The following is a 26,275-nucleotide window of genomic DNA, read 5'->3' as shown; positions in this document are numbered from 1 at the left end:
AACAAGCAAATTGAAAGTAGTATTTCAAGTTCCAGAATGCTTAGCAGCAGAGTATTTTACAGTAATTGTCTGAAAATGTAGGGCTACAAACAATGCTGTAATTCTGGGAAAGGAAAAGGTAGTATCAAGGGTAAAACATAACTAAAAAATATCCTCTTTCAGACAAACACAAAATGCATAAAGTCCCTAATATATTCTGTAATTCAGACTCTTGAAAGGTAAACTTTCTTAAGCCCATTGAGAATATTCATGTTAAACTTGCAGTGTTAAAAATTATACTCTAGGAACTTGACATTTTTCATTTAAAATTTCACTATGAAATATCAACAATAATTTTAATTTGCATCACTAACAGAAACATGTTCTTGTTTTTTCTTGCTGTAATCAAATAAATTTCCAGTAAAACAAAGAAAAAGAACTTGCAACTAAATTAATTGTATTCATCTCCTTTGCTCACAGAAAAGAAACAATTACCAGGAAAACAAACTAGCTGAGTATAATCATCCCAATACTTACATCATAAAGTAATAAATACAGTGATGAAGAAAACAAACAGGTACTCTCTTACCTGGTGCAACCGCTTTGAATTTTTTCAGGAGTCGTATGTGAGTTTCAGGTTTAAGAGCGTGGTTCACCACTTCTGAGCAGCCACAGTTTTCCAGGAGTGTAAAATAGTAAAGCAACCGCTGGTGATCTTGGCCTTCAATACTTGGGTAAACATATTTAGCCATGTGCTCATGAAAGGTCTCAGGACTGCTTTTCAAAGTCTCAAACAGACCAAGACTTTGTGCTCTTTCTTCTATTTGCAGTGTCGATAACCTGTGTGTAGAAATAACTTTTGCTTAAAGGCCTGGATGTGCCATGAAAGACTCTTACAGCGGCACACCTGGGAGACAGGACAATCCTTCCCTCTCTTTAGGGTCTCACTCACAAACACTTAGATAACTGTACACTCTATAAACAACAGCTAAGCAACTCTTGTATTTCCTGATCCTGTTACCTTGGACATGCAGATTAAGGGTTATGAGTACTGAAGTGGAATTCAAAGCAGGATTTCACATCTGGGAGTATAGCTATATGTAAAAATAAAAATACATCCAGGACATGTGTGAAGGAAGACTTTATTAAACATATTAACCAGCCACTTGTGGCTGAATGATGTTCAAAGATCCTACTGCCCAGTTAGAAGCTTTCCCAATCCATTACATTCTGTTTTCTGTAGCTGATGAGTACCTGTGTACATCTTGAGAGATATTATTACTGAAAATTTGGTCTTGCCCAGCAATTAATCTGTTTGGCACTATTATTAATGCTTAGGACAGTTTACCAAGACTTTGATAGCTTCACGAGTTGCTTCTCAAATTATCATCCATGAAAGCTTATGAAAATATCAGTAAGCTCTGGGTTGACCTCAGTCAGTCTCACTGCTTCAGGAAATTCTTTCCTGAATCTTTTAAAAAGAATACATTAGCCTTTTCACAGTATGAATTCAGACATCTCCAGCTGACTACATAAAAGATAATCACTCTTTTTTCCCTCGGCTGGGAGAAAAATGGGTGCATATGGGTGCATATCATCTTAAGTTTATCTTTCTCAACTCAAAGTTTGACCTAAATCTGAGGAAAATCTACTTTAAAACTGATTAAATTAGAATTTCGTAATTTCCCTCCCCAAATACACATGCTGTAAGTTAGTGCTTCTCTTTAATATCCAAGTAAAATGTCTCTGTTTCATTCTTAAAGATGATTTTGTATAGCAAACACCACAAATACAACCTTCTCAGTTTAAAAATTAACTTATTTCTTAGGGAGAATAAGATATTTTTTAGTTATTTTTACATCTGTGACCTATCTCAAGATGGTTAACATTACAAGCATTCTTTTAATTCTACAGATTCTTCTTATTTGTTATTTTTTCTACAATATTAATGAAAACAAGTATAATAATAGAAATAAAGTACCATCCACTCTTCATATTGGGGAAAGCAGACACTTCGACCTGATGTACTTCAAGACTGTGATATGATTATTTTTTTGTGTTCATACCCAAAGTTGAAACTAAAAGCCAGTTGAGCATTAAATTACATGAACAGGATTGGCAGATGTTTGCAGTGTTTTTAGGGCAGGGCTGATTGCAGATAGGAAGAGTTTATGGTGGTGTTCAGAAAGATTCTGGAACAAGAGGTTCTGTGACAGACAAAAGTTTGTTTTGCTAAAATCGTAAATTCCAATTTATAGAGTTTTGATAATCAAATGTGATCAGATTCCTCAAAAGAAATAACTACGTTTTCTCTTGATTTTTATAAAATGTCATTCTGAACAATTTCCAGACTCATATTTCACAAAAAAGTCATTAATTCTTTGTCACCAAATAATCAAAAGAATAGTTAATACAAACTATGTTAATTCAAACTATGAAGCTCTTTTGAGCTTCTCCCTATGTAAAGTGGCTTACAGAAATACTGTGTATTTGGTTAAAGACATTAAGTCTTAGAATAAACTTAATTTCAGTTCAGAATGAATGCATAATGAAACATCTATTATTAATGCCATAATCCCAAGATTCAAATATACTGTAATGGTCATTTGCTGTCAATCAATTTTAAAAGGAGATTATGATACAAAAATATGCTCAGCAGCATATCATGCTATTATTATAGATCAACTTTTAAGACTTTCTTTGAATTTCACTAGAGAAAATATGGTTACTCTGTACTTCTGTGATTTCAGAATTCTATGAATACTAAATCAAGGAGGACAAGAACAAAGAAAACAATAGAAAACTGTTGCAAAACAGTTGGTAATATTCAAGTCCCAGAGAAGGCAGCTGGCTCTTTCACACTCAGCCCAGTGTTGCCATGTTTATATCCTGACTGTCTGTTTTGTTTAAAGCAGTAAATAATTTAGCAGCATCAAAATTTAGAGGGTACGACTTCTCTGTTTTTTGGAGGAAGTGAAGAAAAATCTCAGAACATTATTTCATCTTCTCCAGACAATTCACTAGGCTTTGTTTTTTATGCCTCACATTTTATAAAATGTTTCAATGCTTTTTTTTTTAATTAATAGTTAATGTTAAGAGACGTACCAACACTGCTGCAAGCTAAAGGTGCTTTAAGACTGCAACACTTGAAACAAACCAAATTCATTTCATCATATCTGTCAGAACAGTAGGTAAGAGCTGCTGCATTACACAGGGAGTTCTACATCACTGTCATCTGCATGTGCTATTCAGGCAAGTAGCTTGGTCTTCCATCAAATGGGTTTATTCCTCTTTCAGTAGGCAAAAACTGCCTGACATGATGTAAGAGGTTAAAATAAATAAACACATAAATTTAAAAATAAAGGTCCTAAAGCCACTGTGGAACAGACATTATAAGCACCCCTCCCGTTATGCCACACCCGTGCCAGGCTTGGTCTGCCATAATCTTTTAGGCTAGAACAGTTTCAGTAAAACATTGTTTAAAAAAAAAACCCTGCCTCTATCAAAAAATGAAACTAATATGAACAGATGCACAATGTGAATAGGGATATATTTATTTCCTCTATTATGTAGAATAGAGGTCAATAAAGAGCAAAAAAGAGTAAAAGAGAAACTATCAGGTTTCAGGATATATTACAGGGACTGTCAGAGTAACTCCAGGATAAGTTGCTACTGCAAGGGAGAACTCAACATTCAAAGTTACAGAAACTTGAACACTGAAACAAAGTCCTGGAATACTCTGAAGAACAGTAAGACACACATGGACTTTTAACCTTGCCTGCAACAGCAGCTTTCACAGCTGGCTGCAGAAGCATTACGTGGAAAAGACAAATATTCCCATACTATCCCAACACAAGACAAATGAACACACAACCCAAACTCCACTCCCAATATAATTAAATTATGTCATACTTCAACATTTATTTCTATGTAACAGAACTGTATGTGCATTTGCAGAGGAGACAACTTACCCACTGTCAGTGAATAAAAATTCCAGATGGGTCATGTAAACTTCCCAAAGTGGAACATTGTATCGCTGAGCCAAAGAAACAGCAATTTTATAGACATTTTCTTCAAGTGTCCTGGTAGAGGACAGGCATGAGAGAAAATAAGGAAAAGTTATGTTAAGCCCTATGAGACATAATATGAAAATAAATGCTTATGTTAGAAAACTTACTATGTCTTTTTCATAAAACAAGAACATAGAAAAAAATTTAAATAAAAATACATTAAGCGTGTCCTTCTGCATTTACTTATACTTGGTGCTCCATCTGGGAAAAAATAAACAGAAGAAAAAAAACTACAAAGATATTTCAAAGACAGGAACCTACACCACAAACACTGGTTCTCAATGGCAATTTCTACTCAACATTGTGCTAAAGCAAAAATCTCAGTTTTCATTCCATTTCAATTACAAAGTGATGAAGGATGTAACTCATCACAGTTAGCATTTATTTGATTTAGTTGCAACACCTACAGTATTTTAGCACAACTGGTATATAAATCCTCAAAGCTCTTCCTAGTAGTTCACAGACAAAAACACTCCCAGTATTTGTAGACTAAAAGGAGTGAAGATGTCCAGCTCATTCTGTCCTAAAATATTAAAAACTACTTTTCTGTTAGTGCATAAACCCTTTTACAAAACAAGATATGGAGATCATGTAAAATATGAAAGCTCAAAGTTAACTTCATATTAATCTTTACTAATCCAGTATAGTTTGGTTCAAACAGAGATGAATGGTTCTTGTTTCTAGGCTGGCATAAAGGCAATACTGTTAAGGCTGATTTTTGGGTTTTGGTTTCAGTTTGGTTGGGTTCAATCTTTTATCTCCAGGATAATTCCAAGAAAAACACTATTTGTGTGTAATTACTTCCTCATAGGTCTGTCATGAACAACTTCTTTAAAATGTACTTAATGTGAATCCTTGAGGAGGCTCTGCCTGAGTTTGGGCAAGATGACCTCCAGAGGCCCCTTCCAAGCTCAGCCATTCTGTGATTCAGTGAAAGAGGAAGATGGTATGAATGCTGTAGTTGCAAAATAATCCAGTCAATCATACAAATCAGGAGTGGCTCCTGGAACTAGTGGAATCCTTTCCTCCTGGAACTTTATAAGCTATACCACAATCCTCCCTTTCTGTCTTAGAGTGGCATGCAGCAGCAGCCTAAGGCAGTGGTGGTTTACGGAAATTATACCATATAAATGAAGAACAGTACAAGCAATTTATTCATTGTCAAGGTAATGACAAAAGCAAGCAGCTGTTGCACAATGAAAAGCTGAAAAAATGTCCATTACCTTGCAAAGAATCTTTTAGCTTTCTTTTACACACCCTTTTTCATGCCCAGCCCTGCCTGCCTGTTGGTCTGAGTCCAAGGACTGCCAAAGGAGACCTCACTGAAGGTGAGCACAGGCACACTTTGGATGTATTTTGGTGTTGCTTACCCAAGAGTGGCACAAACTCAATAACCAACAGCTTCCAAAGATATACACCAAATACAGAAGATAATGCAGCCTACTACCAGTTAGCTAGTTGTAGCAAATTGCTCCAAAAAGCTGTTTTGTAAATAAAATGTAATCTTTTCCAGGTGTTGCTCCTTCAAACAGCACTTCATGAAAGATTAAAAAACATGAGGCACTTAATTAAAAAGTAAGAACAAATATGCTACACAATTGCATTGAATTTGTGCATCTTTTCCATTAGAAAATGCAGACTAAGACTCCACTGAGGAGATTAAAGCAAGGAAACTGCAAGCTGAACAAGTAATTAACTGGATCTCTGCAAATGCCCAATATGGAAGTGCCACTTCTAACCCTTTCATATCGTTTTTACCTCTACTTACTGTAAGGAACTTTCTTTTCATATTTACTTTATTTTACAAGAGACAGTATCTATAAACTCTGGGGTGAAAATGTAAGTTATCCTGCTGTAATCAAAGTGAGTATCTGTAATAAGAGAAGACTACTTGTACTGAAGTTTCTGTAGGTAGTCATCAAGATGTAACCTACTGACACACCAGACAGATGAGCTTAGTAACAATAGATACAAAGCAGGCAATTTGAATGGAAACATTAAAAGACTATTAAAAGCTATTTTTATGAATGCAGTGACAAAATCTGCAGTGACAAAAGCTATTTTTATGAATGCAGGAACAAATTTCACAGATATAAAGCATCAGCTTTGTGTCCAAAACCTGACCTCATACAACCACTCTTATTTGGTATATCAATTCCATTTAGTAGCAAACTTCTATTGGAATTGTAGCTATGAGTAGCTACACATGTGGAAAACTGAGAGTATTTAAATATGCTCTTCAAAAGCTTTATGCAGACATCAGCTGAAAATCTGAGATTATATTTAAAGCTTCTTATTGCAGAGAACTCTTTCTCTGACAGTCTGTCAACTAGTCAGCTGTGACTGTCCCTAAAACACAAGTCATATTCATGACTTGTTCACAGCCTGAAGTACCTGCATGCAGATATTAATTAAAGGTACTTTTAATATGAAAAGTACTATCCTATATCCTTCTTTTTTTCTATTCTGGATTTCTGAAAGATGAGATAAAAGCATGCTAAATATCAGAACATATGTGGTGAAACACTTCCAAATGACTACATGGAAAAAATACAGTGATATACAGCTGTTCTAACTAAATTATTAAGAATAAAATACAGTTTAACAACTCTTTTTTTTTTTATAACTATAGTTCATTCCAAACTTTGATGCATGGGCATACCTTAATAGATTGCTAGGGCAGGTTTACAGGAGATGAAAGAAACAGACCAAACCTTCATCTATGCTCTGCTTTCATTAATCCCTGATTAATTTTAATATTAGAAGTTAGTAAATGAAGAGTTATAGATTCAATTATAAATCCATTTATTTGAGCAACATTTCATTTAAGTAGAGCAGTTACATAGAAAAAGCTCCAATTGCAGCTGTATTACAGTGTAAATCTCAAAAGCAAGTAAATTATCTCTCTAAAGGTCAGCACTACTTTCCATTTACTCTCCTAATTTAAAGCTTAAAGCTACTCTATCCCGAAACAGAGGAAACAAACCTAATAAAATTACTTACTCTGCCAATCCTAGTATTGTTTCTCTCTTGTACTGTGCATCCGCTGTGAATCTCTGCACGTCCACTCCTTTGCCAAGTCCTTGCAGAGTCTGAGCCTGAGTGAAGTCCAGCAGTCGTTCATTGTAGTAATGCAGCTGATTTATCAAACTGCTGATTTCTTCAGGCCAGTCTGCCTGGGCATACTGAGTAACATGCTTTGTGACCATCTGAATCAACTCTTTTGGATCAGCCTGCAAAAATAACAAACAACAAACTAAAAAAAAAAATCCCTGTTAATTCTGAACAAAGAATTATCAATACATAATTGATCCCTGTGTTCAAAACTAGGAGATTTTTTTCCATTTCTGAGAAATTTTAAGTAAACAGAATTTAAAATTTTCTGTAAGGCCCATGTGCTCTGCTATCATAATTTATCCTTTTGGAATGTTTTAGACTACTTCATATGATATAAATATTTTTTAAAACCCCAAACTTACCTCATCAAATGAATAGTAACAAATGTTTCACTATGACTGAATTTATTTGTTTTTAAATTCCTCACTTTTATTTACATTGAAACTAAGTAACTGATTAATCAAACACTGAAGTAAAAGAAAAGTTACTGAATTTCTGATAGAAGATTGAAGAGAGGAATAGCTTTTAAGTGTTGAGAACTAATACTTTCAAAGAAGTATTGCAGGATCCACAAATTACTCGAAGCATTGCCTACACTCTGAATCCTCAAAGAATAAAACACTGATCATCTATGAACTAAGCAACCTCACTTTTCAAAATACCTTAATCCCAAATAAAACTTATTTTTCTGTGTTAGAAATTACACACCAAGTGCATCTGTTATAAACCATTAACTTCTGTAGTCAAAAATCCTCATAGCAAAGCAACAATTTAGAACACAAAGCATGAAAAAAGAATGCATGTACTGCGGAGTGTTCCAATTTATCTCAACATCTGGATAGTGGCTGTGCCTAGGCACCTCCACTTGAACAGAGCTCTGTGTAACATCTAAACACTTGGCTTACTTGATACCTTGATTTCTCTCTTCCATGAAAAATGAAGGCAACACCAGCTCAATGCCCAAAAGTGCACTGTGACTTCTGTGTGGCATCCACTGAGGAAGGAGTACCTCCAAAAGAGCCACCAAAAAAACCTTAGGATACCTTAGGATCCAGTGTAGATGAAGTATTTCCTAAGAGAAACAGCTGATGTAACTGCTGTGATCTCAAAAATGTTGAGTGTACCCAAGCAATATACTTCGGTTTTTTACTACAGAATTATTCTGCTACATTAGAAGATAAACTTATGAACATTGAGTGCACAGCTGGGTAAAACATGCACCAAAAGTTTAAACCTTGAGGCGTGCTTTATTTTTTCTGTGACTTGCTGGTCGTTCTAAATTGATTTTTTTCCAAGTATCTTAATTGACAGGCTGCTCACCAAGACACATTAAATGCTACAGGGCATCCTTTTTCCTCTTCACTCTGCACTTCTGAAGCCCTCCAAACATTGCAAACTCATTGGTTTTATACACAACAGCAGCACTTCTCTCAAGGCTGCTTAGGAGATTGGTAGTAGAATAGTAAAACTTCACAAAAAGATACAGGCAAGCAGAGCAGTGCCTCTACAACACAATTATATCAGCTGGAAACCCATCCACAGCTTATTATGTACCCTGGTATCTCATTCTATGTGATACACTAGAAAACAAAGCATGGAGACAGGGTAAGTCGGAGCAAGACAGGGAAACATGTTTAACATCATTGCCTAAAACCTCCAGTGCACTGAGAAAGACAGGTTCCTCAGGAAACCTATGAGAGTAAATTTGCTCTCTTTTGTTAGCTTTCCCCTCTCTCCATTAAGGCCCCATGTGGTATATTTCCGTAAAAGCACCTGTGTGTAATCTTCCATGCTGCCTGTTTATGGTCCCAAGGACCTTATTTGGAAATAACGTCTTGGGGTCTATTGGTCTTACTAATGTCAAATTTAGAATAAAAGAATCTGACACTATGTGAATTCCCATGTATATATAACCCCAGATATAAGTGGCAAAATAAAGTACAAACTATTCAATCTAGAAGATAAAAATTATACATTTAGATTAAGAAAACACAACTGAAGTTTGTTTACTGCAAGTAGTTTCCAAAGATTGTCTTACTCTATTCACCATGAGAAATCTTTCAATCAAGTGTTATCCTCTTACCTCTTAAAAAACCTATGGCCTAAACTATCACAGCATATGAATCCGAAATTAGAGAAATCCCACAGTCTTCTGTTAGGTATCAAGATGCATTGAATTTGTGTTTCTTAATTTTAAGTACTCATTTTTTAACATCTTCACATTTTAAATAATGAATATCTTTTAGAAGAAAAGCAAAATTATTTCTACATCCATTAAATAGCTAATTCAATTAGACATAATGCTTGTTCTAATGAAACTGTAAGAAAGAAAAATCACTACAGCTGGATCACCAGTTTTCAAAAAATGTTTTAACAAATTTTAATTGAAAAAACAGTAACAACTAGCTAGTAACAGTACCTGGCCAAGACAAAAATCAGTAAAATCAGTCAAGTCTGAATCTTACTGAAACATTCACAGAGTTTTTCAATTTTTGGACATTCTTCAAATTGTAACAGACAGCAATTTGTGTAAATACAAATTATTTTTGACAAGTAAGACCAATAAGATGCCATATTCAACTTGTTCCCTTCATAACATCACCTGTCAAAACCCACACCAACAACCCCCAAAGAGCTACTATACAATTCTCTTGGTTTTTCAGAGTCCTTTGGCCAGTTAGAAATTGTGCTTAGGTGTCCAACTCCCCAGTTTGCCAGATAATCTCCTCCAGTACTTCTAGAGAGATGTTTGAAAAAAGCTTTCTCTCCTGTGATCATGCAGGAAGGGCATTTTACATGCGTACATTGTAAACACAGGGTAAGTTTCCAAAGAAGCCAAAGAACTGACCCAAATGTATTAACACCCTTAACTCAGAAGCCTCCCTAGCACTACAAGGGGAAATCCCTCAGGAACCCCCTGCCAATGCATTTCACTCAGCTCTTGGGCTAACATTATACTTGTGCTGGCAGAGGCCTTACCTAGGAATTAAGAAAAAAAAAAAATGGAGAGAAAACAAAAAGCACACATCACTTCAGCACAAAGCTAATTTCATTTCATGCTCTTAAATGTCATTTACTCAGCACAGGTCATCTTTCTATCCCTATTGCCCCACTGGTTGTTAACAATCCCTCAGCAGGGATTCAGGGTCCACCTGACTAAATGTTTTAAAGCATTTTTTTTGGTCACCCTCTGGAAGTGACATCAGTGAAGACCCTCAATATGTGAGCCACTGTAATAGTATAAAAGCAACACTGGTTTTATAAGCAAATAAGAGATTTTGATCTTGGAATATCTTCATTCTTATGCCTGAGTTAATCTTCAATTTTAGTGGCTTTTTTTCCAGGCAAGTTGGTATGCCTTCTTTCCTCTTCCAATCTATGTAAGACTTAATTCAGTTATATGCATCAGAAACAAATTTAAAAAAACAAACAAACAAAAAATATGATCTACTATGCTGCTCCTCTCCTGCTCAGGAAGTGGCAATAATTTTACAACTATGGTAATACTAATTTAAAAAGAATAATAAAATAAAAAATAAATAAAATGCTCTCTTGTGAACACTTTATCACCAATATAATAATAGATCACTATAATGCTATTTGGCTTGCTTCCTTCTTTTAAGACCAAGAAGCCATCCAATTGTTCTTAAATAACCTATTACTCTTTTGATTCTGTTTTTAATGTAAATAATCTACAGACTGCAGTACAAAAATGATCAGAAAAAGTGATCAGAAAAACTGCTTAGATCAGAGGCCAATCCACTCATAATCACCTCAAAGACAAAACTGACACTGTAGACCTCTCTGGATTGAGGTTGCAAAGCATTTCCATCACTTTTTGAACTGTAATCTTTTGGCAATGGGCAAAAGCTGCCACTGCATTCAGCCACAGAAATCCAAAAGGAAGGAAGAGGACAGGCTCCCTTGTGCCCAGATCCCTGTAACATCAGGTTCCTTTTACACCGTTTTAAGCAATCCTAAGAAAGGTCTCATGCTCCAGAGGGAGACACATACACCAAGCAACATCTTCATGGTTAGCAAAACAAGGAGATGAGAGCACATGAGCAAGGGCGACCAGGGAGCAGCATGTAAGGTTCCTGCTGCACACACACCAGGGAGCAGGGTGTGGGGTTCCTGCTGCACACACACCAGGGAGCAGGGTGTGGGGTTCCTGTTGCCCACACACACAGGGAGCAGGGTGTGGGGTTCCTGCTGCACACACACCACGGAGCAGGGTGTGGGGTTCCTGCTGCACACACACACAGGGAGCAGGGTGTGGGGTTCCTGCTGCACACACACAGGGAGCAGGGTGTGGGGTTCCTGCTGCACACACCAGGGAGCAGGGTGTGGGGTTCCTGCTGCACACACACAGGGAGCAGGGTGTGGGGTTCCTGCTGCACACACACAGGGAGCAGGGTGTGGGGTTCCTGTTGCACACACACCAGGGAGCAGGGTGTGGGGTTCCTGTTGCCCACACACACAGGGAGCAGGGTGTGGGGTTCCTGCTGCACACACACCAGGGAGCAGGGTGTGGGGTTCCTGCTGCACACACACACAGGGAGCAGGGTGTGGGGTTCCTGCTGCACACACACAGGGAGCAGGGTGTGGGGTTCCTGCTGCACACACACACAGGGAGCAGGGTGTGGGGTTCCTGCTGCACACACACACAGGGAGCAGGGTGTGGGGTTCCTGCTGCACACACCACGGAGCAGGGTGTGGGGTTCCTGCTGCACACACACACAGGGTGCAGGGTGTGGGGTTCCTGCTGCACACACACAGGGTGCAGGGTGTGGGGTTCCTGCTGCACACACACAGGGAGCAGGGTGTGAGGTTCCTGTTGCCCACACACACAGGGAGCAGGGTGTGGGGTTCCTGCTGCACACAACAGGGAGCAGGGTGTGGGGTTCCTGCTGCACACACACAGGGAGCAGGGTGTGGGGTTCCTGCTGCACACACACAGGGAGCAGGGTGTGGGGTTCCTGCTGCACACACACAGGGAGCAGGGTGTGGGGTTCCTGCTGCACACACACAGGGAGCAGGGTGTGGGGTTCCTGCTGCACACACACAGGGTGCAGGGTGTGGGGTTCCTGCTGCACACACACACAGGGAGCAGGGTGTGGGGTTCCTGCTGCACACACACAGGGAGCAGGGTGTGGGGTTCCTGCTGCACACACACAGGGTGCAGGGTGTGGGGTTCCTGCTGCACACACACACAGGGAGCAGGGTGTGGGGTTCCTGCTGCACACACACAGGGAGCAGGGTGTGGGGTTCCTGCTGCACACACACAGGGAGCAGGGTGTGGGGTTCCTGCTGCACACACACAGGGTGCAGGGTGTGGGGTTCCTGCTGCACACACACACAGGGAGCAGGGTGTGGGGTTCCTGCTGCACACACACCAGGGAGCAGGGTGTGGGGTTCCTGCTGCACACACACCACGGAGCAGGGTGTGGGGTTCCTGCTGCACACACACACAGGGAGCAGGGTGTGGGGTTCCTGCTGCACACACACAGGGAGCAGGGTGTGGGGTTCCTGCTGCACACACACCACGGAGCAGGGTGTGGGGTTCCTGCTGCACACACACACAGGGAGCAGGGTGTGGGGTTCCTGCTGCACACACCAGGGAGCAGGGTGTGGGGTTCCTGCTGCACACACCAGGGAGCAGGGTGTGGGGTTCCTGCTGCACACACACCAGGGAGCAGGGTGTGGGGTTCCTGCTGCACACACACAGGGAGCAGGGTGTGGGGTTCCTGCTGCACACACCAGGGAGCAGGGTGTGGGGTTCCTGCTGCACACACACACAGGGAGCAGGGTGTGGGGTTCCTGCTGCACACACACCACGGAGCAGGGTGTGGGGTTCCTGTTGCACACACACCAGGGAGCAGGGTGTGGGGTTCCTGCTGCACACACACAGGGAGCAGGGTGTGGGGTTCCTGCTGCACACACACAGGGAGCAGGGTGTGGGGTTCCTGCTGCACACACACCACGGAGCAGGGTGTGGGGTTCCTGTTGCACACACACCAGGGAGCAGGGTGTGGGGTTCCTGTTGCACACACACACAGGGAGCAGGGTGTAGGGTTCCTGCTGCACACACAGCTGCACTTTGCCCATTTCCCTGCCTCTGCAGCTACTGCCCATCACCAGTGCAGCTGGGAACCAAACCACACCTCTAGAATGCATTCATATTTCAGAAAGGAAAACTGTCCCTAATCCTTGTAGCAACTGCCACAGTCCTTGCAGCAAGAGATTCAATGTGCTACAAATTTGATGGAGGGGAAGGCAAGAGAAAAAGAATGAAGTGAAGCACATAAGACAATAATTTTCCTCACATACTGAAGCAGGAAAAAAGATTTACAGGAACAAAATAGTTCACTCAAGAAATAAAATCCTGAACGTGCCTGTTCACTGAAGAAATACTCTCCATCTCTCCACAGGACAGCTTTTCATTAATTAAATTAATGACACCTGTCTTCAACTTAGACTTTTGTCATGCTGTGAATCAAAAGTACTCTAACTTAGATACAGCACCACATGAATTTGGGTAGCCAACCTTCCATATCACAGCTGTCTCACATGTGATCTGCCCAAAGCAAAAGATAAAACATATGGCTCAAATGGAAGACCAGAACATCTCAGAAATAAACTTTTATTGTCATATAACTCAAATGTGAGGATACCTCAACCTTATTCTCCTTCCACTGCTGCAGCTACACATATTGTGTGACAACAGTTTTGGTCAGGATCAGCTTTCACGACCATTTCTTAAAAGGCTACAGGAAGCAGCAAATCTCATCACTCACCAGTGAAATCACACGAGGTCAATATAAAATAACTACCAGAATACCTTCTGTAAGCTACAAGATGCATCAGGATCAAGTGGTACAAACTTATTTTAACAATGAAGGAGAGAATCTATGGCTCATCTCTATTGTTAAACTGTAAGTCTTACACATTCAGACATTAAAACAATATTCTGTTTCAGATTTAAAATCTTAAATCATCTGGCAGAAGTTTTTGTAGCATACTCTAATGTCTCAGCTATAATTAAGTATAATGGTTTTAAAGCCTGGCCATACTCTTAAAAAAATGCTTCTCACCACAGTATGGTACATGGTACTGCAAACAAGGTATTTCCTACTGTACTAAAAAATTTGTGTCTGGATTATGTAGATGCAGAAAGGCAACTGTGGATTTAAACTCCCCAGCCTCCCTTCCTTCTTTTACCATAGATTTCATGCAAATGTATCTTTTTTCCCTGAATGTTTTAAAGTTTCATTCCAGATGTATGACAGTATAAAAAAAGAAAATCACTTCTGGATCACAGCACTGCTGCAGGAACAAAACCAACAAAAATTGTAAGAGGCTGCTGTTCCATAATAAAACAAAAGTAATTAGAAGTGTTGTCCAGGCAGTTGTTTCTACAGTTATGCTAAGTGATTTGTGTTTGAAGAGTTGAACAAATTGCTCTAGTGCTGTTTTTATAGAAACACAGAATCGTTTGGATTGGAAGAGACATTAGAGATCTTCTTGTTGCAAGACCCCTGCCATGGGCAGGGACAGCTGAAACGAAACCAAGCTGCTCAGAGCTCCATCCAAACTGGCTTTGAAGACTTCCAGGGATGGGGCATCCACACCTTTTCTCGGTAACCCGTTCCAGTGCCTCACCACCTTCACACTGAAGAATTTCTTCCTCATACCTAATCTGAACCTACCCTCTCTTTCAGTTTAAACCCAGTCTAAACCTTCCCTCTTTCAGTTTAAACCTGTTCTCCCTTGTCTGGTCACTTCACGGCCTTGTAAGAAGTCCCTCTCCAGATCTCTTGTAGCCCCTTCAGGTACTGGAAGGTGCTACGAGGTCTCTCCTGATCCTTCTCTTCTCCAGGCTGAACAACCTCAATTCTCTCAGACTTTGCTTCCCTCTGAGCATCTCTGTGGCCTCCTCTGGACTTGTTTCAACAGGTCCATGTCCATTCTGAGGTTCTGGCCTCCAGGCTGGACACAGCACTGCAGGAAGGGTCCCACAAGAGTGAATGGGCAGAATCCCCTCCTTGCCCTGCTGCCCGCACTGCTTTTGATGCAGCCCAGGACACAATCGGCTCTCTCAGCTGTGAGCACACGTCACTGGCTGATGTCAAGCTTCTCCTCAGAGAAACACTTTTATGCTTTGATTTCTATCAGCTATTCCAACAAGAATGAGCAATAATTTCTCCCAAGAGTAAATGTTTTCATAGGTTTTTTCCTACCTTGTGCTCTCTTACAGATTTTCTGATTGATAAGTCAGGTTGAGGTAGAAAAATCTCATCGTTTCATCTGACAGCTCTTTTAGTGAAAATAACACATGATATATAAAAGGTTAAAGTGTCAACTGAAAGAACACTTCTGAAAATAGAAAATTACTACATGGTTTTGAGTGAAGTGCCTACTAAATTCATAGCATATAATTCATTTCCTATTTGCAGTCAGCATTACTCTCAGTAAATAAGTGCCATGTTTTTGGTAATAATCCTAACCTTCTGTCTATCTCCCTTTTGTCTAAAAAACAAATCATTGTGTTTTCTTTTTGAATAAATGATGTAATTGGCTATTCTTTCAGAATATGCCTTTTATCTTGGCCTATATGGTAGCAACTTTAGTCATATGCAGACTTTGGGACAAGCATACACTCCTACTGCAAAACTTTACTGCAGTATTATGCAATTTCAGATTAAGTACAATACTGTTTCTTTTTAATTTGTACAGTTACTTAACTTGATACATGCAAATATTTATATATTTTACTAATTTAAAGATTAAAAACTAGATATCCTAAGAGCTACAAGAACAATTAGCTACCTGTTCCCTGACAGCTATTAAAATGCAAGAAGTCAGATGTTTTTCATCCTGATCCAATAGCACTGCTAGCACTTCTGAGAAGTGCAAGTTTCTCAGTGATCACATTACATTATTGAGATATACATTTTTATTAGTAGTCTCCTCAGCTAAATACAGAGGCCAATCTAGCATTTAGCCTCAATTTGCCAAGATGTAAAAGAAAAAAACACCAACCCAAACCAACCAACCAACAAACCCCACCAGCAAGGAGTCAAACAACTAAAAACCAAAGGGACGGAGAAGCCTACTCTCTCACCCGAAGGAAATTCAGCAATTGAAAGGTAACCTGTATTGCCAACTCAGATGAATGAAATTTTGCTAAAATGTTCTTAATAATTAGATGACTAGCAAATTTCAAGCAGGTTGCCTGCAAAATTTATGATGCTCATTGACTGGAGAAAACAGTTACAGAAGTTTGGAAAAGGAAGGTAAAAGAGAAGATAAAACTGCTTGACTAGTGTAAGACTGCTTCAAAAAGCTGTTGGTCACCTCTGCACTGTGTCCCAGAGAGGGAAAAAACTTCACAAGAAGGAAAAGCATTAGCACTTATCCCAGCTATCTCCCTCACAAGAAAAGTCACTAGTATGTCTCCAGAGAAACGTGGGCAAGCTAAAACTCAACCCTCTGCTGAAATGAAAGGCTAGTTTGAAGATCCTCTTTTCTAAAAGAAAATTTCTGAACAGCTGTCTAAAGAATAACACTTGCTCTGCTTTCAGAAGTAGGATTTGACAGAATAGCTCATATAACCCTAGAGAAATAGAAATAAGCAAGACTATAAGTGTCTCATTTCATAAGTACACTTTATCTTGAAGAAATGAAACAGGGGATTGGGGGCAACACCTAACAACTATTTAACAATAGGGTATTTTCTGAGTCACCTAAATATTATTTGGTCCCAACTAAGAATGGCAATACTTTGTCATATTGTGTTCTTAACAAAGAAAGATCTGTGAAACACTGGCTTATCTGTATCGAACACATCACAACCAAAAGAATCTACTTGTCACAATCTGGCTGCATTGTCCCTAATTGCTGGATTAGTTTTTCAGGGATCATACCAGATGATGTTCTAAAGTAACCATATTTGCTGGCAGTTCAGGAGAGCTCACTTAAGCTTTAAGCCTTTAGATACATCACAGTTTATAGAGTTTTCCATTTTTGTTAGCTTAAATATTCACTCATTTTGAAAATGTGTGATTATGTGTTGAGACATCACTGAAAAATAAGCAAATCAATGAGGAAAACTCACAAAATATGACAAGCTAGAAAGGAAATTTTAAGTGCTAAATAAAGCACCAGGAACATGTTTTATAAAGAATGGTAAAGCTAACAGAAAAAGTTCGGAAAAGTGCTCAAAATCAGGAAGCCAGCTAGAGAAGTGGCAGGATCCCATGGAGAAAAGGTGTGGAAGGAGCAGTCATGAATAAGTCCATAGCAGTAGGAATCATGAGACCTTTGTGTCAGCCCTCACTGCTGAAGGTGGGGGAGAGGAGCCCCATGAGTTAAATGAATCTGGAAGGTGTCATTTATGCGCAGCTGGCATTCATCCCTCAGTTCTGAAGGACCACAACTGTGAAATTATGGTAAATGGCAGGCCAAGATGCACCAACAAATATTTTTAAAAATAACATGCCAGCGTGCAAGTTCCATCTGAAAAAATAGGATGTAAAAGGGATCTTCATAGGCACTGTAGCCCAGCAAGTAAAATGTCTATCCCTAGTAAGATGGCAGACTATGTAACAAATATTAAAGACCACTGAGCACTAAGAGATTGGTGGGAAAAGATCAGCATGGCCTCTGTTCACTGGCTGGAGGCCTATGAGGGTATCAAAGAGCACACACACAAACGAAATCAAATACCCAGAAATCTTGCAAAATACTTTCACAAGTTTTCACACTGAAGTCTAACCAGAAAACTGAAGTTATTAATGGATTGGAAGAATTGTCCTTTCAACTAACTGAAATCTGGTAAAACAAGAGATAGAAGCTTGGAGATTGCTTTTTAGAGAGGAAAGAGTCAACAGCAAGTACTACAGAGGCAGGTTTTGAGACCACTTTTATTCAGAATCCATTACTGATGATCTAGAGAAGGATTCTGATGACACTAGGGTCTTTGAACTCTCCCCAGATCAGTAGTTAGTCTGCCTGGTAGTCCCATTCATGGTGCCTTCTGCCACTGCCCTCCTTTTCCTTGGTTCTCCTCTCCATCACAGAGTCTACACGCACAAAGGAAGACCAATGCGAGAGTGAATAGCGCACCATAAATTCAAGGTATTTGCTTTTCTAACTATCAGGTATGCACTGGACTTGGAAACAGAAGTACCATCAAATTCAATAGATTCACTCGCCAAGTGCTAACGCCCTAGTGCTAGCCATAGCATTTATGAATGGAAAGCTGAATGTCCAGACAAAATGAAACAAGACTGCCTGACACCGTTTGTCAGTTTTGCATGTTAGTTATGCACATGATGTAAAACATTATGTACATAAATGCAAGTTGAGATTAAAAATGTATATATTTTCTCTAGTAAACTGAAGTCATAATTTAGGAATGTGACAGAATATCCAAAACAACACGCAACTGTTTAATGAGCATTCCAGTAAGAGATTTAGAGATTACCACCTGTAGAGACTTAAACCTTTAGCTGCACTAGAGTGCCAGGTTAAAGCCATTAGGACCTTATCTAGTAAGGGTAATAGATCTGTTATCAGATGCATCAGATCGGCCTCCCTCCCTTTTTCCTGTATGCAGCCTTCTTATATAATGTCTATTTCCATTTCAAATTAAGTCTTTATTTTCAACATCCTGTATTTGGAATATTACATAAAGCTGTAGCATACAGACCATGGCTGGGAGTCTTACATTTCTGGATTAATATAACCGCATTTATAATTTATACCAATTTACACCTACAAACAAACAACAAAACCTTGGAAGCCACGTGATACTGGCAGAAGGAAATCCTGGCAGACCAACAGAAATTTCCACACATTCCGTTCCAAGTTCAAAGCACTCCTCTTTTGACCAAATTTTGCCTCTTAGAGATGTCGACAGAGGCTTTCCAAAGAAGCAAGTAACAGAAAAGGGAAGCAGATTAAGTGCACAGAGCACAGGTTCACTGCATAAATGTGCCCTGTCATACACAAGGCTAAATACATATCTGGCTATTTAACTCTGTGGGACTGAACTCCCAGCTTCTTCACCAATTTTAGGCCACAGCAAGAGAAGTATCACTAAGGAGAATCTCTGAGCTTACCACTTCAACATACTGTCAGCTGCAATGCACAAATGGACAGGAATCAAACTCACCTTCTTGACTGAAAAGTAACATATAAGGGAAGAAAATAAAAAACTAAGAATTTTCTGCTAACAGCAAATCTCTTCATCTGCTATTATGTGCAAATTCCTGTTCCCCTCTGCAACTTAGCAGTATTTGTTGTACCTGTTGTTTGATGCCCCAAAAAAAAGCTTGCCCCCTCAGCTGAGGTCAGTAAAATAATCCTCTTCAAAACAACAGAAGCACCTCAACTACAGAGTATTAGCATGAGGACAGGAACGTAACATATTAATTAACCTCAGGATAATTAAGCATTTTCACTCCCTTCTAGAGTAAGCAATTTATTCTGGTCAATTATCAGATCACCAGGATAGGACGAATGAGGAGATAAGCTGCTAACAAGAAGAATTACCCAGCAAATTCCTTGGTCAGTTGTACAGCTTTTCTTCTTGTTCATCAAGACCGGGAATTAGTGAGGTGAATCAGAGTGGCAGTGGGGCAACAGCCTGGATGCTGTGCAAGCAAGGATCAGCAACAGCTGAAACAGGCTTGTTACCAACCCTTCTAGCCACAAATGCAAAAGCACAGCACCACAGGGGCTGCAATGAAAAGTCAATACCACCCTCTTACAGACCTAAACCAAAAACAACTATAGGTCCTCAAAGGGTAATTAGTCTTCTCATACCAGTACATTCCACATACACTCCATTCCTGGAAATTTTGCTCTGTTCTTCTGACCTTTATCTGCAGTTTTCTTAGGTTAGAGAGCTTCTTTAACATATTCCTCAGGACAAGAAAGTAATATAGCTCAGATGCCTTAAAGTGTGACTGTTATGTTTATGTTATCATAACAACTAAAATTTGAAATTGTCTTGGGCACAAAATAAAGTAATGCTTTACAGCCAGATCCCTTTGTTTGTCCTAGAAGCAAAATAATAACTTTACCAGAAACTGAAATTATCAAGATGATTTCCTTTTGGGCATCAACAATACAAAAAGTGATAGTGAGAATTTCTGACAATTTATGACTCTGGTTTGATGCATAGATATTAGCTGTCAGTATTTCACATCACAACTAAAACAAAGAAAAAAAGTAACAAGCCTTCATGCAACAGACCCAATCACTGCTTCAAAATATCTTTCTTGACTAACTGGCAAGTCTTGAAAGTCTGTCCTAGCCAACAGAAGAGGAGCTCTCCTTGCATTTTTCATTATCCTTGTAACATTATGTTCCATCATTTCCATTCTACCAACATTTCTCCTGTTCTGCCAGAGGCACTCATGAGCTCTTTTCAAACAATGTCATTTTAAAATGAGAAACACAGAATGTGTAGACTTTTCCATGCTTCCATACAGTTTTCTTTAAATTCAGATCATTTTCCAACAGTATACTACTTGATTCACCAGACTAGAAAAATCACAGCTACTGTGACTCAGATGCTAGTAGACAGAAACAAATGCTCAATGATCTTGAGGTTTCACCTTCTGAGCATGTGGCTGAAGCGCCAGATTTACTGGCCATGTAATGAGTGAGAATGGGCGAAAACAAGGATTGTCTTTACACTCTCATCGACAAAAATGCACTCAGATTCCTTCTGAGAATAATGTACAGCTTTGAGGCAGGCAAAGGACCTAGGGATACACTTCTGCTTTCACAAACAGCCACAAGATAAAGATGATGCAAGCCACCAGTGCCATGAGTCAGAAGACAATCTACTACAGAATGACATCTCCAGCTGAGTGTAACATGTTCATTGAAGTTTGAGATCAATTTTCTTTTCCTCACACAGAACTCTTAGAAAACACAAAAAAAAACCCCAAAACTCATGGCTAGATCTACTCCCATGGACACAAACTAGAATAGCATTTATGAACAAACTTGCAGGTGGACCCATTCTTTATTAACACCATCTAAGATGTAAATTTAAGCAAATGTCTGTTTTGCATAAAAATTAAGCACAAATTGGACATTTAAGTCTGGCATTTAGCATTTTTGGTTTGGGCTTTTGGAAAAAAAAAACAAGCATGTTTATTTTGGTTAAAAGTATCTGTTTCTATTTCTTGTTTTCTACCTCTGTGACATTCCTTCACTGAATACCCTTGGAATTAGTAACAATGAATTATAAATTAGTATTTGATTATGTTGTTTTTTTACTGGCATCCAGGCCAGTTTTGGTGGGGTTTTTTTCCTGGTTTTTTTGGTGTGCTCTTCATTCAATCTTCTTCTACAGTTGTTTTCAAAAGCTATTGTTTAAGAGTAGCTTAAACATAGAACCTACTATTTCTAGCATACAAATTAGAATCCACTATTTATCACAGTCACATACAGTATTTTACCAAGATGGAACAAAAGATTAGCCAAAGATCACATCACAGTTAAGAGATAAATTGCATGGTGCCATTGATAAGACTTTGCTTAGTAGTAGGGAGTACAAATAGTTCAATCTAACATCTCTGTCCTCATTCTTGTAACTTGCACTTTCCAAAGGCTGCTTAGATTTTCCTGTAAAATAGGACTGTTTGAAAAAGCTAAAGTAAGAAAAAAAGCCCCACAAAAACCCACAAACTTTTTTCATTAAAGTTATCATGCAGCAGGAAGATGTACAGGCTCAAAGAAAACTTTTTAACAAACAGGAATTAATTCTTCACAACCAACTTATTTTTCAAGCCCCACAGTTGTGGCTATGTTTTCCTTTAGCATCTAACCAGAAGAAAGAAAAATGAACATCTCAGCAGGAACATGAAAGGCTTCCTAATTGCAGAACTGGGCGAATATCAAAACAGGCTTTCTGCTGTAAATCAGGAGTCATTCTTAACATGGTAAAAACCAATTCTCTCATGCCACAGTGGTGATTACTTCCTTTTCAGAAAACTTGTGACCAGAAGTGTTCTTTTGGCTACAGTTTAGAGACAGGCTGAAAAGCAAACAGTCCAGAGAGCTTCTTCACAGGAGGAAAGAACTGGTGTAAATTCAGAAAGGCTCTCTTGGAGCAAACAAGGGGTTTTATGCAGGCACCTTAGTAAGAATGGCAATCAGTGCCTTACTAAACTTTTGTATGCCACCTCTTCCATTTAGTACAGACTTCACCATGAAAACTGCTTTAAGCACTGTCAATGGAGAACAGACAAAGTAGTGTCATTCCAAAAACAGAAACTTGTCAAAGGAAATAAAAAAATTTCCCTATGAATGAGGATAAATTTCAAAACACCATATGTAAACTGAAATACAATCTAAAACACCCTAGGTGAGGCTATGGAAACTTTCTGAAACGCACTGTTTCTGTTAAAATGGACTTTACTTTTCCTGGGAAGTACTATATTGCCTTGGACACAGTATTGCAAGGTAACAGCATAAGCTATACTCATTCCTGCTTAGTGCTTATAAGATACTTTGAAGACTGATAGTGCTGTTACCTAAAAATGACACTTGATATTGTGCTTCAAAAACTCCTCCACAAATTGTGAAGTACTTGTTTGTTTACAGCACTGTAGAAGAATAATTATGTGTAACACAACAGTCTGCTTACAGTGTAAGTCAGATCAGCCCCTTAACAGGCTTAACTCATGTACTGGCTTTTTAGAATAGCTTTTAGTCTGAACATTAATGAATGTGGCTTTAAAAAGAAAAGAGTACTAACCCTGTAGAGAGGGTGGCATTTGTCCTTGAAACATGGTGCCAAACGAGCATAGATCTGCAGGCTATAGTAATAACTTGCCAGCTGGAGAGATAACGCAGAATGTAATTGCTTTTCAAAGCATTTGTTGGCGTCTACCACCTAGAAGAAATAGAGAATTCATTTACATGAAAGAACTAGTAAGCATACAACATTAAGTGTACAAACTTTCTAAAAAGCTATTTGCTATCATTTAGAAATAGCTCTGTGTTTTTCTGGCACAGAAGTAAATCAATAACCTCCATACATAAAGATAATTCTACATTTTTTCCCCTTGCACCTAACCAAAACATTTCTCCAACTACACTATTGCTGCTTCTATACCACAAGGATATTATCCACATTTCTGAGTTACATTAGAACTGTCAGTCTGGTGGTCCAACTTCTATTTTATGTAGGAAAATGTATCTTTTCATCAGTGCCATGCTCAATGGAACGTCCAATGGCATATGTTCACTTTCCTTTACATGCACCAGCCCAATCTGTAAAAATGTGTATTACAATGAATTTGAATACTTAAGATTTTAATATCTTAAGGAAATTAAATTTGCGAATGGAATTCTGCTATGAATAGTCTTTCCTGGCAAAACCATACAAACAAAGCCCCTGTCAACATACCTGTGGCAGTGCAAGCAGATAGGCAAGAGACAAGGCCGCATCTTTTGGTAAAGCATCACTTGCCAGTTGTAGCAGAACTGCAACAGAGATGGAGCAGACACAAAGTTTGGATTTCTGACCCACTTGGCCTTGAGAGCTAGCAAATGAAATGTTTTCAGGGCAACTATATTTTATTAGACACTAGCTTGAGGCACTCCAGACATACTTAATTAAACACTTATCAGCACAATCCAGAAAGAGATAATATATAATTAAACTGCAGCACAGCTTTACCTTAACTTCCAGGGAAAGTGTTTGATGCATTAACCAAAGAAGAATGAGATTATGCAGCAACAAATGCTAAACAAAACCACCTGTACTGATTTCCAAGAAGCAAATATTTTGCTTGCAAAATCAAGGAAGTAACGTAATGTTCTAAAGGTTCGAAGATACCAAGAAGAGGAATGGTACAAAATGTCTTCTCTTCAAGCCTGAGCTCAAATTCCCTCATCACTGAACATAACAAATCATATTAAAAACTTCTGCCTTAATCAAAAATAAAAATCACAAGTATCATAAGAAACACCACAAAAAGGTTCTGCCACATACTGAAAACAAGTATCAGTACTACAGCAATTTTAATAAATTCATTAAAGGATAAGCATTCTGATTATAAACTCATATACTTCTGGTAAAACTGACACAAAAATCACCTGCTTTTCCTGCATTATACACACTTAGGGGGAGGGGTTGTTTCCATTGTTATAGATTACATTATTACTAATGTTATTAATAACAATATTATTTCAATAGGAACAAGCTATCTTGCAGCAACTTAGCTCTTTGTTTATTTCAAGGAAGTCTCAAACACCTGTTTGTTAATTCCCACATTACATAAACTCCTCTGGAGGGCATGCTGGTAAAAACCCAATTACTCTGCACACACTCCCACAGTTAATTCTTTGTTCCAAAGAATGACTTATAAAAGGCTTGAATGAGCAATTACAATTTTAAGATTATCATTAATTTGCCATCAGCCTGAAGTGGATTTACATGCTGGTCCTCAGCCAGATACAAGCACTAAATTTCTATGTGACAAGTAACCACAGAGGCTGCAACATAAGCCTGTCCAACAGCACCTATCCTTTATGCTTCAAATGGCTTTTACTGTGCTTCAGACAGCTTCTTGCTTCTGACAGATTGTTTCTGCTACACTCTAAATAACCTGTATGCTGTCCAAGAAAAGATAGTAAGAACTCCAGAAATATCTAATATTAAAATCTTGATGAAAATTGCTGGCTCCTCCTCTGATAACAGAAAAAAAAAGTGAGGAGGAAGAGTTTCAGTTCTGCTCTCTTTTCCCTTTCTTTGGAGAATTAATGCTAGTAAAACCTCTGAGTACACAATAAAATATGGGTTCCCTTTCAACTTAACATCCCCAACATGACTACTTGCAAAAACTGATCTTCACCATTAGGATAGCAATAATTACAAAGAACACAGCACCAATACAGGGCCAGAAAACAATATGATTTTCTTCACATTTTGCATGAAGTGTGACACAATGGCATCCCAACTCCCAGAACGTATGTAAGAAGAAAGAATTGCCTCTATTGTCATACCTTCCAAGAAAAAAAAATTCAATAATTTTTCTGCATGCTAGTGTGCTCATGATAGGTTTTCATGCACCCATACTTAGATGTGCACTTTACATACACACAAATACATGTAGGCAAAAATAATTTCATGCAGCTTCCTGTCTCCCAGGGAAGCCATGCAAGAATCCTCTGCAGTCTAGCAGGGCTGAGTTCAAGTCACAGGCTCCAGACATTAGCAGGATGACATTCTGTCCTATCACCTATCCTCACAAAATTTACAAGAACTTAATGTCATTTCAGACCACTACCAAATCTGGAATTTGCCACAGGGATTGGACATTACAGGGTTGGCAAACCAGGGAGGGCAGGCAGTGACAAGCAAAATGCCAATGCTGCTGTCCTGAAGCACTAATTTCTCATAGAAACACAAAAATATTTTGATTTTATAAATATTTTTGTTTCCTATGCAGGTCTTTATGCCACAGCCTGTTTGAGACGCTAAGTATTAAAAAAATGGTTTATCTGTGAAAATTGGAATTTCTCCATACATAGAAAGTTTCACAACTCACTTTTGATGGGCTTTCCTCTGAAAAAAATGCAAAACCTGCTTTGAGTCTTCAATTGTTCATTTAGTCCATGATAAAATCTCAATAAACTTAGAAGCATATACTGAAGTTAAACAGACATATCTACAACTAACCACAAAATTATGGGGAACCTTAAGGTATTAGTTGCTCCAAAACCCCTGAGGACTAATAGGTATGACTGACTGTCTTGGGTTTACTCTGAGTTTAGTGCCTAATCTGGTTAGAAGGATATACAGCCATCTTTTCAAATTTCATCTTCAACCTCCTGATCAATCCCTAAGGCCTAAGGAGAAACAAAACTCCTGTTAAAGAGAGATGCACAACATGGCCTCAGCCACACCAAGTGTGGGTGAACTATCAGCCCACAGCTGAGGAAGGGGCACTTTACAGGACTCAGAGAGATGAGAGTTACCATTTCACTTGGAAATACTCAGTTTACCACCTACATCCAGACAGCAAGGACAAGAAAAGTCAAGATGCAAGGCTTGTAACACTACCCAATCCAAA

General features: G+C 38.9%; 1 protein-coding gene across 1 annotated transcript in view; it reads right to left on the bottom strand.

Moving 5' to 3' along the window:
• The window catches only part of NBAS (NBAS subunit of NRZ tethering complex), a 160,851-nt gene that overhangs the window by 55,721 nt on the left and 78,855 nt on the right, over positions 1–26,275 (bottom strand). Inside the window, exons 39-43 of the mRNA XM_059468667.1 lie at positions 23,605–23,681; positions 22,951–23,088; positions 7,053–7,282; positions 3,951–4,061; positions 569–819 (exon numbers count right to left, since the gene is read on the bottom strand). Of these exons, the coding sequence (XP_059324650.1) occupies positions 569–819; positions 3,951–4,061; positions 7,053–7,282; positions 22,951–23,088; positions 23,605–23,681 (807 nt within the window). The remainder of the gene's footprint in view (positions 1–568; positions 820–3,950; positions 4,062–7,052; positions 7,283–22,950; positions 23,089–23,604; positions 23,682–26,275) is intronic.

This window comes from Ammospiza nelsoni, chromosome 3 (genome assembly GCF_027579445.1).
Source record: "Ammospiza nelsoni isolate bAmmNel1 chromosome 3, bAmmNel1.pri, whole genome shotgun sequence".
NCBI classification, from domain to species: Eukaryota; Metazoa; Chordata; class Aves; order Passeriformes; family Passerellidae; genus Ammospiza; species Ammospiza nelsoni.
Note: the sequence above shows the minus strand (reverse complement) of the source record. Positions and strands in the feature narration are given on the sequence as shown.